At 46.0% G+C, this 16,383-nt stretch overlaps 1 protein-coding gene across 1 annotated transcript; it reads right to left on the bottom strand.

Moving 5' to 3' along the window:
* Positions 1 to 365: 365 nt before the first annotated feature.
* On the bottom strand, positions 366 to 15,900 carry DUSP5 (dual specificity phosphatase 5). The gene is made up of 4 exons (XM_033942729.1): positions 15,355 to 15,900; positions 12,070 to 12,203; positions 6,642 to 6,861; positions 366 to 2,381 (listed from the first exon to the last, which is right to left on the bottom strand). Exons 1-4 carry the CDS (start codon positions 15,716 to 15,718, stop codon positions 1,981 to 1,983), a joined length of 1,119 nt encoding a protein of 372 aa, XP_033798620.1. The 5' UTR covers positions 15,719 to 15,900; the 3' UTR covers positions 366 to 1,980.
* Between the last annotated feature and the right edge of the window lie 483 nt (positions 15,901 to 16,383).

Genomic DNA, 16,383 nt, shown 5'->3' with positions numbered 1-16,383 from the left:
ACTTACACTGATTTTCAGCACCAGGATCAAATCCAGGCAAATGAATGACTGGCCTAAATTTATACAAAATATTGGGGAATATATTCTTTAGCTTAGCATTCAGAAATAACAATTATTCATTAAAAAATGCTATTTAACATTCATCTGAGTCGTCCCTACTGTTGTTTGGGGACGCTGGGCCTTTGATGCCCTCATAAGTCAACTTAATATTCAGATAAGTGACTTTCATTTACTCCTAAATCATTCCTAAACCACTGGCAGGCTTGGTGTTAACAGCTACATACGGACGGACATTTCTTTATTTCTATTTGTTATACTGATTGAATTAAGTGCTACTGTTTGTAAGCACAGAATTTACCATTTCGCAGGTATGATATGAGGACGGAATGTTGCTGTGATGGTCCTTGAACCCATTGGTCGTCTACTTTAAGTGCCGGTGTGTGGGGGTGTTGAGCACCCTTCACTAATTTATTATTTTTAGATTATAATTGTACTGGATATTACTTTTGCTTTATGATTATATCGCTGTTAATAGCATTTTTTATGAATAAAGGCCTAAATTTATAGGCATAAAACTTAGTCCTAAATTAAGATGAATTTTCAGCTGAAAACTGAGGAGATGAAATTTAGAAGCTCATCTTTTTTTTGAATATCGTGTCCATCTTACTTTGGAGACCACGCGTCTCTTATGATTTGAAGGGACCTATGCGATCAACAACTCACATAGGTTCAAGAAAACGTATCACAAAGATCACCGTTTCAACAGCAAGACTAGTAAGCAAAGCTTGATGCGGTCTGCTCTTTGCTGCCCCCAAAGTGTTATTTAGCTCCTACAGAGAAGGAACATATCTTTGTTCTTCTAAAGCAGTGTCGCAAACTTTCCAGCCGGCGGCACACTAAACCCAGTGCCCCGGAAGGCGCCCGGAAGTGTGTGGTCACCCATTTGGCCGCGACCCGCTTCGGTGGCGGGATCTGGGAGGAGAGGAGGTGCGGAGAGAGGAGGAGAGTCATCCGCGCCAGCTGACTCTCCTCCTCGCCAGCATGTCGCGGCACAACCTGAAACCTCAGGAGGCACGCTGGTCTGCCACGGCACACGGTTTGCAATGCACTGCTCTGAAGAAATACAATTTCCTACAAACAGAAGGGAGAATTCCATTGAGCACTGTTTTGGCCATTCCCTATTTCTGTAACAGTACATACAAACACAAAGCACAGACACAGGAGAGGTGGGAGAAATCTAGGTTCACTTTCTGACCGCTCCACAAAATGATGAAAACATTTCTCTCATACTGAACCCACTGGATGTATCCTTTTCCCAGTCGTCACATAGGCTCTGAAACCAAGGGGATTTCCAGTAAGGAAGGCAGGAAATGCCAAGTGTGGGTTCGTGAACAGAAAGTGGGAGGAGAGAGGAGGGGGTGTTCTTTTCCAACATGCACCTTAGTTACGGGAGAAAAGCACGCTCTGGAAACTGCAAACGACCATTGGGTCTGCAAAGCTGTGCATGCACCTAAGAGCTTACTATCTCTAGCTGTCTGCTTTCAAGTGCTTTTCTCCCCACCCCTCTTAGACACAAAAATTATTATTTATCTTGAAAACAGAGTAACATTGGATGGAGTTTCTCTGCCCTGACCTTTAGATGTTCAAACCAAATGATGCTATTGCTTCCGTACCCCTTTGTTCGTGTTTGAGGGAAGAGGGACTGATATTTGGCAGAATATCTTTAGCATGATGGAGTGTCAGAATTTCACAGAAATAAAGGGGAGTAGATGATAACAACACAGTTAGATCAAAGCTTAGTCAGTCATTATTTTCCTGAACCGATGTCCATGCCATATATGTCAAGTTGTCACCAAGAAACACCTCATGCACTCCAGACAAACTGGCGACTTTGACACTGCGCATTTGGTCTGTGCCCTCAGTCCTGGACGACCTCAGCGAAGTCCCCCTCCCCCCCGATCTCCCGGAGGTCAGGCAGCCTTAGCACGAAGACGACGCCGTGATGGGACTCAGTTTAAGCTGGTGCACGGGGGAGCGAATCGGCACAGAAGCCAGAACCGAGGTAGGAAAGGCGTAGCAAGAGGCATCGAAGCTTTTCCTTAAAGTCAACTCCTCTGTGAGAAAAGAGACAGCCTCTCTTTTGCAGGACGTCGTGTGGGCGCTGCCGGCGGAAGAGAGACACTCTGATTCATAGTGCAGTAACTGTCCCATGAAACCAAAATTAGGGGAGATGACACTCCTACGTTGCTTGATATAGTCAAAAGCCTCCTCCAGGCGGAATTTCTTGGTTTTCATGAGGTAAGCCATGCAAATGGTGGGGGACCTCGAGATGCCAGCTTCACAGTGAACGAGGACTCTGCCACCAGCACGTCTGACGGTGTCTGCAAAAAACACAAAACATATGGTGAAATCAGAGATGCTAGCTGTCGACGCTAAAAAATTTTTGTGTGTCGATGAACATTAAAGCTACGCAGGCAGCTTGCTAGCCACAAAACCGAGTGACACAGTAATGAGTTAATCTGCAGTGAATAAGCACCACAATTTATACAGACAGACCATGAAGGAGCATCCGTGAGTAGGCACGATCTACCCCTTTCATGTTTCAAGAGTCGCAGTAGGGAGTGGAACTTTAAAAATGATTCACCTTTAGTCAGAAGGCGGGGCTAAAATTTTATTGACTGTGGAATAATAGAGTTTACCTTGCAGAACTAAAAGCCTCCAGGCTTCTCTGCATGGCTACACAACAGAAATTAGCTTTACAGTCCAATTGTATTTAGGAGTTCAAGTCAATTACAGGTAGTACTAGTTTATTTACAATTTTGCTCGGCCTACTCACTCTCCCCTCCCCTGATGTGGACCCCACCCTTTTATCACCAGCCCTGGGGTGTACCCCACCCTGTCGGTTTGACTTCTCGTCCAGCCTCTGTGTACTTTAAAACAAAGGGAGGAAGGAGACAGCGTATGAGCGGCAGTAATCTAAACGGAGTTGGAAAGTTGTTTCATAACCAAAGACTTTGTTTTAGCTGGGTGAATTCCTCAACCCTGAAGGACTTGGGCCCCGATGCTCTAAGGCAGGGGTGTCAAAGTCCTTCCTCGAGGGCCGCAATCCAGTCGGGTTTTCAGGATTTCCCCAATGAATATGCACGAGATCTATTTGCATGCACTGCTTTCATCGTATGCTAATGGATCTCTTGCGTATTCATTGGGAAAATCCCGAGAACCCGACTGGATTGCGGCCCTCGAGGAGGGACTTTGACACCCCTGCTCTAAGGTCTGCGCTGGCCTTCCGTGGCCGGCAGAGCTGCAAAGAAAACTTTTTTCTTGTTTTTTTTTTACTTTTCGCGAGCCCGTGGTTTTAACTCGCTTCCAGTGCAGGTGATCGAGGCAGACAGCGTGCCAGACTTTAAGAATAAATGGGATACCCATGTGGGATCCCTACGAGGGTCAAGATAAGGAAATTGGGTCATTAGGGCATAGACAGGGGGTGGGTAAGCAGAGTGGGCAGACTTGATGGGCTGTAGCCCTTTTCTGCCGTCATCTATGTTTTTTTTCTATGTTTTAAATTTGCAGGTTAAAACCATGGGCTCGCGCTGCGGGGGGGGGAAGGCAAGGAGAGTTGGGGCAGAAGCAGAGCGGCGATCGGGGCACAGAGCAGGGTGGTGAGAGGAGAATCGGGGCAGGAGAGCAGGAGATGCAGTCAGAAAGCACGTGAGTGACTGGTCCCTAGCAGTCGCTCCTTTTGTTGATCGGCCAGCCCAGTCGGTGTTCCAGATCGCTTTAGTGAATCGCTGCCTGCCTACATTTGCATGCCGTTCCCCCCTCATTTGCATGCGCGAATCGTAGGTTGCTCGGCACCAAGGTTAGTGAATCGGGTCGGGGAACAATCGGGTCGCAAAGTGGGCGGGACACGATCGGTGTCCTTTGGGAATCTAGAGTCTAGCCCAAAGTCGGTCCGCTGCAAAACCAAGCTAAACTACTAAGCTAACATCGTTCTGAGAAAGCTCAACTCGGTTTACAGCAATTAAATAAACAGGGAATGATTTACAAATGATAAATAGAAGATAATAGCAAAATTTCAAAAGCTATTTTTACCCGGTGGAGTTTTATCGTAAAGTCCAGCGTTATGTGTATATATAAATGCTAAATTTTTCAATTGTAACTTCCATGATTAGGAAGGCAATGGGATTTGATATACCGCCCTTCTGTGGTTACAGTCAACATGGTTTTACGTATTATATACAGGTGCTTATTTTGCACCTGGGGCAAAGGAGGGTTCAGTGACTTGCCCAGAGTCACAAGGAGCTGTGGTGGGAACTGAACCTAGTTCCCCTGCTTCTCAGGCCACTGCACTGACTGACCGTTTCACACTCACCCCCCTCTTTTACAAAAGGTGCGATAAGCTTTTTAGTGCACGCTAAACACGTACCAAACGCTAACGAGTCCATGTTATTCTATGGACGCGTTAGAAGTTAGCACACGCTAAATCCACGCTAAAGCACTTTGTAAACGAGTGGCCCAGCGTGCAGAGCCAAAATCTCTTTGCTTTCAGCCGGACAAAATAGTTTCCAACTACAACGTGAAAGCTCTACCAAGGTCCGACCATTTCTATTAAGTCAGCATTACGTAAAGGGATCTTTTCCTATCAGCTCTGAAAGCCTGAATGTAACATTACAAACCTCCCTGTTCAGAAGCGATGGCTGAAGTGTTGTTTTTTTGATACTGGGCAGGTATTAATACATTAGAAAACAGAGGATTTCTGCCTTTTCTTTGTTAGCCATTAAGCTTATTCACCACACGGTCCAAAAGAGAAACTGTTTCAGCTGCACCCTGTGGAATTTTTAACCATGTTTTCATCCAGATCCTAGTAAATGATTTCAGACATTATGAGATGGTAAAATATATTTACCACTAACGTATCACGTCATAACAAGTTTGGACAGGCAAACACGCTGATCTCGGTCTTCAGTTAACAACTGCCATGTTGTTATTTCCAGGGCTGGACCATGCATTGAGCAAGACTAGATGGTTGACTGAGGGGGGGGGGGGGCAGAAAAGAGCAGACCAAGCGAAACGGTAGAACCTGACAACCACCCTGAGGAGGTCGAGATGGAGACCAGCATTCTGGGATTCAGCAAGTTGGATGCACACCTTCTTGCAAATCACATTGGGGGATACGAGTAAACAAGGTTTCTCAGCAGGGAACACCTGGCTTGGCCTCCGCGGGTGCGGGTCGCTGGACTGGATGTACCTAGAGTCTGATCCGGCGAAGCCATTTCTTATGTTCTTATGTACTTTTACCCACAGGACGGATGAGCAATTTCCAAACATCTCGTTTTAGAAATAGCATTCATTCTTTGTGTGAATGTGACACCTACCCCAAAAGGTTAACAGTTAAAAACACAGGACTAGATTAAGTAAATGGCACCCAAATTTGCAATTCTATAAATGTAGGGTTACCAGATTTCCTCTTTAAAACAAACAAAAAAAAGGACACCTGGCCCCACCCCATTCTGCTCCCAGCTCCGCCCCCACACAAACCTCCTGTCTCCTCCTTCCCTGAGCTCAGGCCCGAACCTGGAGGGCCTTTGCGCATGCGATGTCATCGTGTCGTCTCTGCACGTACGCAGAGGCCCTCCAGACTTGGCCCCGAACGCGAGAACTTCCAAGACCTGGATAAACCGGAAATCCCTCTAAAAAAAAAAAAAAAAAAAGAGGACATGTCCAGGTTTTCCCCAGACCTCGGGTAACCCTATGTAAATGGCACCCTGAGTTGGGCGCTGTTTACAGAACAGCAGGCAGCGCCGTGATTTGTACCTGGCTTTGGGCGCAAGGATTTACACCGGCTGAAACCAGGTATAAAATCCTCAGGTGGAAATTAGGCCCAGATTCCCCAAATTCTATAATAGTGCACACAATCTTTAATGAACACCCCTGATCCACCCGTGTTGCCACGGCCACGACCCCTTTTCAGCTGCAAGCTAACAGATTTACTCGCGTGCCTTTATAGACTAGCCGCTAGCAATATGCACACATGCATCCAAGTTGTTGCTAATAATTGATTATTTGCACCCAATTATTGGCTTGTTATGCAATAAAATTACACATGTAGCTTTGAGTACCGTATAGAATTCAGGGGATAAAGTCTTAGGGACTAAGGCATTGATCCTGTTTATATCAAGCTCTGATGTTTAATATATTATTGGTTTAGAACATGATACGAGGGTTCTTCAAAAAAAAGTTTCTGCACTTTCATATTTTCATGGGAAATAGTTGGAAAAGGGGGACATGGTAAGAGGATGTGTCATAAGAATAGCCTTACTGGGTCAGACTAATGGTCCATCAAGCCCAGTAGCTCGTTCTCACGGTGGCCAATCCAGGTCACTAGTACCAGGCCAAAACTCAAGGAGTAGCAACATTCCATACTACCAATCCAGGGCAAGCAGTGGCTTCCCCCCTGTCTTTGTCAATAACAGACTATGGACTTTTCCTCCAGGAACGTGTCGCAAAACAGGGTGATTATGTGGAAAAACGATGTAATTTGCTTTTGAGATATTTAATAAATAGCGTTGGGAAAAAAATAAATAAATAAAAAAATGCAGAAGCTTTTTGAAGATCCCTCAAGCAAACATGACAGCACCTACCGATGAAGTCGATAGCTTCTTGGAAGTGAGAGCTGATGTCTGCCATGTGGTTGTCCTCCACAGGGATCCATTTATAGAGATATTGCTCTTTGAAAGCGTCGGAACTTTTCCTAGAGACATTGAGTAAGGCTGTGATGTGGAAATTTGCCAAAAATTCACATCTGGAAGCGTGGTAGGCACTGCCGAGGTAGAGGAAGGGAAGGATTTCAACTGGATTGCCCTGTTAAATAGAAAGCAAAAAGATATATAGAGACATATATTTAACTGTAAAGAAAACAGCACATTTTATATTTTCCTTGCTCTCAGGGAGACATATTACTTGCTGTCAGGGAAACATTACAATTTGAATAAAACCGATGTGGTTAAGCACCCTCCACATGTCATGGTTCTACACCCTAGTGTTACCAGGCAGTGAATCATAATTGCAAAACCTCCCCCACACACAAAAGGATTCTATTGGTGTGTTCACATCTGTGAATTGGGAAACTGAATCCAACCCACTCGTGTCCTGACCACTTCCTGCTACTGAACATCCCAGTTTTTCTGAATCCACCTAGAGAGCTGTAGCATTTTGGTCTCCCAGAATAACTCGTTTTCTCTCTCAAGGCAGAATTTTTTTTAAAAAAATGTTGATTTTACAGGAGCAAGGACAATTCTGCCGCGGTATATTTTTAAAGCTGCCCATGGAAGTGCACACAGCTCAATATTTGTTCAGATCACTGTGTGGGTGGTACATGAGCATTCATATCCTGTTCAGCACTTGCTCGGAAAATCTACTTCTGGTTTCCTAACTGAACAGGCTGAGCCCCAGCGTAGACCTCCCACCACTTCTGTGCAATCTTTGGCAAACCCCTTTAGACACATGGATTGGCCGTTGATTCATCAAGTACCCTTTGCACCATTTTCTGCATTGCTGAGACATCAACGCCGTGGACAAGTTCCAAGATTTGGTAGTGTACAGGAGAATGATCTGGAAATGCACTGTTCCCTCTGAGAATCCTGCAGCCCTAAAAAGATCCTCCAAGGCTGGCGTGACAATGTCATAAGGATTTCAAGACAAATAAGCTTCCCAGGTCAACGGTAGGAATGCAGCATTTCTAGGCCTGGCATTTTTAACATCAGGTTTCTCTTTAATTAGCCCTAGCATTCAAGCCACCCTATTAGAAACCTCTCTAACCAGATCCAGCTTTCAGATCAATGAGAACTATTATATAAACACAAGTGAACCGAGCATGAGGATTGTATAACCAACCTTGTGTTCGTGTTATATCATTAGATTAAATGAGATATTGTAGTGTGGGCATTCTGGACTCTGTTTTGGGAGCTCCTAAGTTTGCTTAATTGTCTCTGTACCATGTCTTTATAAAAAACATTGTGAAAACACTAATTAAAATTCAAATAACCACCTTGCACATGTCTAAAAGGTGCACGTCAGGTCCACATATGTCTCTATCCAATTTATTCACACAGCCAAAGCAGAGTTTGATATTTGGAGCCCTGTCCTTTTGAGCAGGCCAGCAACTACGCAGCCTATGGAGAGCTTATCGAGGTTGAAAAAGTAAAGGTAGTCCCCTGTCAACAAGAACCAAGTCACGAAGGATTTAGGGGGGCTTTTGGTTGAGTTTGCTGCATTTTACTTTTGACTTTGTCACCATTTGGTTTTTCTTTTTAATTTTTGGAGCAATACTCTTGCGACCACGCAGGGCCAGATTTTCCTATAGGCTAACTAGGCTTCAGCCTAGGGCCTCAAGATCAAGAGGGGCCTACATTCAAATTGTTAGCAAAATTAAAATTACACTATTCTAAAAACAGTGAACATTAAAACACTGAACCAAAAATAAGGAGAAATTCTACGCTTCGAGATCGGAACCGACTCCGGCCGCAACGGGGCGCCGACTCGGCTTTTCCCTTTCTTTTTCTCGCCCTGGGAGGAGGATCGGGGAGGGAAAGACGTCAGTCCGGAAACAGCTGGGCAAAGCCCAGCCCCGTGGGGAGAGGCAAAACGTGGATCCGTCAGAACAGGGTGGCCTAGACTGGCATCGGGGGTGGGGGAGGAGTGGGGGGTTTCAGTGGAAGGGGGATGAGAGGCAGGCAGTCTGGCATCGGAGGGGGGGTGGGGGGGGGTTAATGGAAGGCAGGCAAGCAGGATAGCATGGGGGGTTCAATGGAAGGGGGATGGGAGGCAGGTGGGCATCGGAGGGGGGGTGAGGAAGGACGCACTGGGGACATAGGAAGGGGCAATGTTGTGTGTTATGTTTGATTAGTTATTGTTACAAGTACTATATATGGTGCTGAGAATAAATGTCCAAATAAGTGTTCTCGACTTTTTTTTATTTATTCTCCGTGTCACATTTTTTAATAAAGGTTAGTACCAATAACAACATATTTCATTTAACATATTGATATATATCACAGTAATGATGTATTTTATTATCTCTCATGTAATTTACAAACTTAAAAATGGGAGGTGAAAGGGCCTCATAAGTGGAATAGCCTAGGGCCTCTTTTCATCTAAATCCGGCCCTGCCTGAGGCAGGCGGCTTTCCGCCAAAACACAGTCTATAATGGCTCTTTTCAGATGTTGGTATTTTGGGGGTAAAGGTTTTTATATACACTTGACTGGAACTTTATTGGTCTTCCCCTACTTTCGATATCACTGATTTTTCACGTCAGGGCTCCTTTCTTCCTCCTCTTTGGATTGGTTTTTTGGTACTCCTTTGGGATCAGACCATGTCTTTCTAGCCGTGGGACGAAGTCCTCAGCTTTACAGATGAACGGTTAGAGCATTTATTACAGGCCTCAGTTACGGCAGAAGAGGCCAAAGACTCGGACACACTGGTGGAAAAGTGGTCAGGTGTTATTCGTATCACAATGTTATTTGGATCATAATCCAAAATGATTTACATTTCTTTGGCTCGATCAAAGATGATTCCGAGAGCACTGCACATCACGAAAGCACCAACTATGTTTTTATGTTATGGGAGGATTATTAATGAGGAAGTTTGCCATTGCCTTTCCCTGTCATCTTTACCCCCTGGCTGAGGCTATCTGCTCGTTTACTGAATGGATGACGGAGCTGGCCAGAGGCTGGCTACCTGACAAAAACCAGGACAAAGTTTAAACTCAAGTTGTCGGTGCAGTAAGCCAAGCAACCTCTTGATTCTACTAGGAGGAAGGATAGCTATTTGTGTGGTCCCACTAAATGGATACAGACACTTGCATGGCAGTTGAACATCACTGCTATCTGATAAACGGTAGGCATGTCCCCTGACCTCAACAAGAGAATGACATGGGGACAAATTTTTCACCGTCCCCTTGGGAATTCATTTTCCCGTCCCGGTGAGTTCTTTCCTTGCCCCATTCCGGCAAGCTCCGACCTCATCTGCACAAGCCTCAAACCCTTTAAAATCCTAAGTAGCAACATTCTAGAGCTCAGATTGTGATGTCATAATGCCTCATTCCACCAATGCCTAAGCTCCGTCCTCATATGCCCAAGCCTCAAACACTTTAAAATCATAGGTAGCAACATTTTAGAGCTCAGATTGTGATGTCATAATGCCTCATTCCACCAATGCCTAAGCTCCGTCCTCATCTGCACGAGCCTCAAACACTTTAAAATCATAGGTAGCAACATTTTAGAGCTCAGATTGTGATGTCATAATGCCTCATTCCACCAATGCCTAAGCTCCGTCCTCATCTGCACGAGCCTCAAACACTTTAAAATCATAGGTTTTCAAGGCTTGTGCAGTTAAGGCAGAGCTTACGGGAATGGGGCAGGGACAGCGACAAAACTTGCAGGGACGGGATGAGGAACTTAAGTTCCTGCGGGGAAGGGATGTCCCCGTGTCATTCTCTACCAACCACCTCTTGCCCTTCCTTTTCTTATGCCGATAACGTGTAGCAGACATTGTGCGGGTCAGCACAAAATATTCACAACAAACAGCTTGTACGGTTAACATTTCATGCTAATCGTGTAAGTCTGTTTGAATAAAGACCCTCTAATGTAAGTGTCCTTCAGAATTGATACTGAATTCAAAAGTGCTTTTGAGGCGGTAAAAAAATAGATTACCAGTTCAGATTTATGAAACCTGTTTTGTAATCTGGATAGCTGCAGGATTGGAAGAGGTTTAATTCTGCAACAGAAGGAATGAGGTGGAGTGAGAGTTGGCTTAACTAATGATACTAAGGGAGGTGTTTAGCTATGTTAATTTGAAAGATGTGTAACTATGTTTATATGTTGAGAATACATAAAATACATTAGAGAGAACATTCAGAAAATGAAGGTTATAATTGGAAGAACCTGTGTTTGGCTTAGGATGGGCTGGGGAGGGCTTTGATGGGAACTGCAATAATTTGGGATGGACTACAGTACTGGGGTTTAAGAAAAGATTGGACAATTTCCTGCTGGAGAAGGGGATAGAAGGGTATAGATAGAGGATTACTGCACAGGTCCTGGACCTGTTGGGCCGCCGCGTGAGCGGGCTGCTGGGCGCGATGGACCTGAGGTCTGACCCAGCGGAGGCATTGCTTATGTTCTTATGGGAGAGGAGGAGATAGTGGAGGCTGCGGATGGACCATTTGGCCTTTATCTGCCTTCATGTTTCTAGGTTTCTATAACCATAAAGCTTTATGACATCACAATGCAGGTGCAAAGAGCCTTAGCCTATAGGAAGAGGAGATGCAAATGTTAAGAGCCTTAGCCAATGCGCTTCCAGAGAGCGTAATAGGGCAGAATACGGTACTGGGGTTCATGAAAGGATTGGACAATTTCCTGCTGGAAAAGGGGATTACTGCGCAGGTCCTGGACCTGTTGGGCCGCCGCGTGAGCGGACTGCTGGGCACGATGGACCACAATTCTGACCCAGCGGAGGCATTGCTTATGTTCTTATGTCTAGATAGGCCTTCTACGGTCTATAACCCAGAAATATCAATGAACAAAGACAATTGAACTTAAACGTGGCTTTGTAACGCACGTAGCTATTGGGCAGACAGGATGGACCATTCGGGTCTTTATCCGGCTGTCATTTACGATGTTAAAATAGTGTCTCTTGTGAGAAACGTTTTGACATCTCATTCCTTAACGAGTTAAGGCAGCACAAGATACGTTTAGAAATATTTAAAAAGGAAAACGTCCCAGTAGGATCAGCGAGTATCACGAATAGCCTGATTTTAAGAGATGAGATGTAAAAATCAGATTTGCCTTTATTCTGTGGAAGACGGCAAAGAGTTTGGTTGCAGGACATTTATGCATGGCGGCCCAAAATAAAGTTCCACGGGTGAATCCCCAATAGCATTTTTACCCATGCCGCCCAGAATTTTTCAGTCTACAGGTTTCCCTCTGCTTTTTACTGTTTGCCGACCTCATCCTAGTGTTTTTAACACTGTGGTAAGACAGAAAAATCACCCCCCAGGGCTTCCTCGTACCCACCTGATCATAAGGAGGCTTGATGCTCTGCTTTTCACAGTGGTTGAGGTTTCTATCCAGTTCACTTCCTTCAAGTGAAAATGACTTTTGTTCTATACAGCACTCAGGATACTGGGAGCAAAAGGTTGCATATCCCCCTATGGCAGAGGAAAAAAAAAAAGATATAACAGCTTTCATTAGCAATCCTAATTTGCTCTGAAATGTGTCAGATGACTTTCACTAGAAATACTACACTGAATTACTTAATTTTACTGAGATAATTCATTATATTCAGATGTTTACTCGGCATTAAAAAAAAAAATCTGGATAGCTCAATGCTGCATTGTACAATGATGGAAGCCTGGATTTGGATCCGGAGCCTAGCTTTTTATTACTCAGGCTAGCTAAGGATCCTGCATTGGCAAAGTCCACAGCCCTACGGGACATGGAGAGTCCTGGAAATGAAGTAAAGGAAACAAATCTACTTTGGGGGATCTCAAGGGTATTTGTGATCTGGGCTGTCCACTCTCAAGGCTTGATGGCCACAGGGTCCTCTCTGCTGGCTGGGTAAAAATCATACGGCACCAGTACTTCTCAACCTCATAATGAGGGATGAGAGGCAGAGTCCATTGCTCAAGGATGACCCCTTGCAGGCACTGAAATGTGTTCAGCACTGGAAATAAACAGTCTTTGGTAGATAGACAGAAGGAGGAGAAGCAGCAGCAGTGGCTACAAGCTTGCTTCTGTGATGGAAGAGCCAGAAGGAGAGGAATCCTATGGAGTGAACAATATAGCTCCTGGTGTTTAGCACTTAACCCCATGGGGGCTGTCTAGATCAGTGGTTCCCAACCCTGTCCGAGAGGACCACTAGGCCAATCGGGTTTTCAGGCTAGTCCTAATGAATATGCATGAGAGAGATTTGCATATAATGGAAGCGATAGGCATGTAAATCTGCTCCATGCATATTCATTAGGGCTAGCCTGAAAACCCGATTGGCCTGGTGGTCCTCCAGGACAGGGTTGGGAACCACTGGTCTAGATTGTGCTAGAGCACAGGTGTCAAAGTCGGTCCTCGAGGGCCGGAATCCAGTCGGGTTTTCAGGATTTCCCCAATGAATATGCATTGAAAGCAGTGCATGCCCATAGATCTCATGCATATTCATTAGGGAAATCCTGAAAACCCGACTGGAATACGGCTCTCGAGGACCGGAGTTCCCTACCCCTGCTTTAAGGAAGAACTTATGTTTTCCGCCTAGTCATGCTTTTCCCTCTTCAAATCGCCTAAGCCAGGGGTGTCCAATGTCGGTCCTCGAGGGCCGCAATCCAGTCGGGTTTTCAGGATTTCCCCAATGAAGATGCATGAGATCTATTAGCATATATTGAAAGCAGTGCATGCAAACAAATCTCATGCATCTTCATTGGGGAAATCCTGAAAACCTGACTGGATTGCGGACTTTGACACCCCTGGTCTAGGGTGATCCACATGAAAGTTTTCATACATAGGACCTGGCATCCTAATACTATGCTTTAAAACCAAGTTGTACCACCTTTTTCTGAAATGTCACCGTCATTATAGAAACATGAAGGCAGATAAAGGCCAAATGGCTCATCCAGTCTGCCCATCCGCTATCGCCTCCTTTCCCTAAGGCAGGGGTAGGCAATTCCGGTCCTCGAGAGCCGGAGCCAGGTCAGGTTTTCAAGATATCCACAATGAATATGTATGAGATGGATTTGCATGCACTCCCTTCTTGAGATGCAAATCTATCTCATTCATATATATTGTGGATATCCTGAAAACCTGACCTGGCTCCAGCTCTCGAGGACCTAAGGGATCCCACGCTTTTTTGAATTCAGAGTGACACAGTCTTTGTCTCTACCAGGAGACTATTCCATGCGTCTACCACCCTTTTCGATCTCTTCTTTCTGTACAAACTAGTCAAAACTGATTCCAAAATAAATATAATGGCACACATTAAAATGCACCTGCACCCCTTGTAAAAATTATGCCAAACTCAAGCACCATATCCAAATTTCCAAGCTAGACTATTTGCAATCTCAAAGTATATTCCTAAAATTATTGTGGAGGGGAAAAGAGGCCCAGGTTGTTCTCCATAAACAGCTCATTTCCCCCCCACCCAATTTCTATGTCAGTGGTTCCCAAACCTGTCCTGGGGGACCCCCAGCCAGTCGGGTTTTCAAGATATCCCTAATGAATATGCATGAGAGATTTGCATATAATGGAAGTGACAGGTATGCAAATTTCTCTCATGCATATTCATTAGGGATATCTTGAAAACCTGACTGGCTGGGGGGTCCCCCAGGACAGGTTTGGGAACCACTGTTCTATGCGCTCGCTCCCTACGGCACCCCTTAACTGGTTTCCTCCCCTTCCTGGGACAGTATTGAAGCATCGTAGATCCGGGTGCTGAGCCCTAGAAGCTGGCAGGTGAGAAGTTAATGTCCGCCTAGGGATCAGGAGGTGACTCATTCATCAGCGCCTCCGAGCAGCTCCAGCTCCCTCCCTTCCTCTTGCAGAAGGCAGCTTTCCTCCCCCGGGCCACCAGCACCGGATGGCTGATTACATCCGAGCCCTGGGTTTGGTGCCCTGACATCTAGAATTAACCCCCTACTCTCTTACAAGGAGCTAACCAGGATCTGAAATCCTGCCCTCTCCGATTACTAGCGCGGCGACAACCCAAGATGACAATTTTCAGAATTACTATGTTTCCCAGAGGTTTGCTGTGCACTTCGGCTATTTAAATAGAGGCCTTCTCTGGGATGCTTCAACACTTTTTCAGTTTTACTCCCAGGTGGGATATTCACAGCAACAGGGAAGTCGACCTGCCGAGCCTGGCACAGCAGGTGCCTGAGAGGGCTTCATTCTTAAGATGCTGCAATTCACAAAAATATGCCCAAGGCCCCCTACCAAAAGGCGAACTTTTCACACCCCTGCAGGAGAAACTAATCAAGTTAGCACATTCACAGCTCTTTGGGGTGGGGTGGGGGGGGGGTGTCATTTCCTGAAGACCTACTGCAAGTTTCTTGAGAAGGGAACCTGCCACCCCTGTGCCTTTGGTTTTATTTTGTGGGCATTAAAAAAAAAAAAATTACTGCAGAGATGATGGACAAAATGCCAAGTCTTGAATCATATCCACATCACCTGTATAGTAGCACTTTTTTTTTTTTTTTTTAGTTCAATGTTTATTAAATTTTAACATCTTACAGAGAAATGCAATGGCCAAATATATGATCAAATTCTTATCTATCCCTCCCTAGGACCACTAGCACCAGGCGGCCTCTCTTTGCTCACCTTTCAGAAAGCAGACTTGGGGGGCCGCCTGCAGGGCCACCAGCGTGTCCAGGACGATCTGGGCCGTGCTGCCCTTCCTCAGCTTGCGCCAGTGCGCGGTGCCCTCGTCCAGCACGATCACGGCCGACACGCCGCCCTCCCGCAGCCGGGCGCGAGCGGCCTCGTCGGGCACCACGAAGTGGACGGGCACCGGCCCGCCCCTGGCCCGGCGGACCACCACCGAGTTGAGGGTCACGTTCAGGGAGCCCTTCACGCCGGAGGCGCAAAAGGCCAGGTAGGGCCGGCAGTCCAGAATCAGGCAGCGAGCCGGCTCTTTCCGCAGGGTCTTCCTGAGCAGGCGGCAGTCCACCGATCGCACCTTCATCCTGGCAGCCGAGAGGAGGAGCTCCGTTGGATTTGTTTTAAAAGTCCTGCTCGACCAGGAAAAACCGGTCTGACCCAGGACGATCCCCAAAACGCAGCCCGGCCTCGCTCATCACCTGCGCTCGCTCCCAAAAGCGACGTTTCCGCGAAGGGAATTCCGCCGCGAGCATTTATCTGAATGGAACGCTCGCCTGTGACGACGCTGCCCATATAAGGAGAATGACGTGTGAGGCAGCCCAAATATGGGCAGGAGAGGCGGTCGCCTACGTCTTCACCTACTCGAGAAAAGATTCCCTCCCCGCTAGAGGGCGGAAAAAGAGCGACCCGTGAATCGTCCTTCTCAGCAGGGTTCCTGGCCCCTAATCCAAATTTCAAGTTGATTAATCTTTTGATATACCGACCATCACAAGTATCTGGTCGGTTTAAAATGATAAAAAAGTAAAAAAAAAAATGTAATATATTAAAATTATGTATAACAAAAAAGGGGGGAATGAGATCAAAAGAGAGACTTGGGGCTCCTTTTACAAAGGCGCGGTAGCGGTTTAACGCGCGTAATACCGCGCGCTGCTACCGCCTCCTCTTAAGCAGGTGGTAGTTTTTAGGCCAGTGCGGGGGATAACGCGCGATGAAAAGTCACGCGCGTTAACCCCGCTAGCGCGGCTTGAT

This window comes from Geotrypetes seraphini, chromosome 4 (genome assembly GCF_902459505.1).
Source record: "Geotrypetes seraphini chromosome 4, aGeoSer1.1, whole genome shotgun sequence".
Taxonomy (NCBI): Eukaryota; Metazoa; Chordata; class Amphibia; order Gymnophiona; family Dermophiidae; genus Geotrypetes; species Geotrypetes seraphini.
This window is presented reverse-complemented; position numbering and strand designations above follow the sequence as displayed.

Bases quoted from the DNA above. Each gene is read 5' to 3' on its own strand.
- DUSP5 (XM_033942729.1), bottom strand. From the start codon at position 15,718: ATGAAGGTGCGATCGGTGGACTGCCGCCTGCTCAGGAAGACCCTGCGG. The intron at 12,204-15,354 runs GTGAGCAAAGAG...CCTCTGCCATAG, and splicing joins CCAAGTCTGCTTTCTGAAAG to GGGGATATGCAACCTTTTGC. The intron at 6,862-12,069 runs GTGGGTACGAGG...TCTATTTAACAG, and splicing joins TCAAGCCTCCTTATGATCAG to GGCAATCCAGTTGAAATCCT.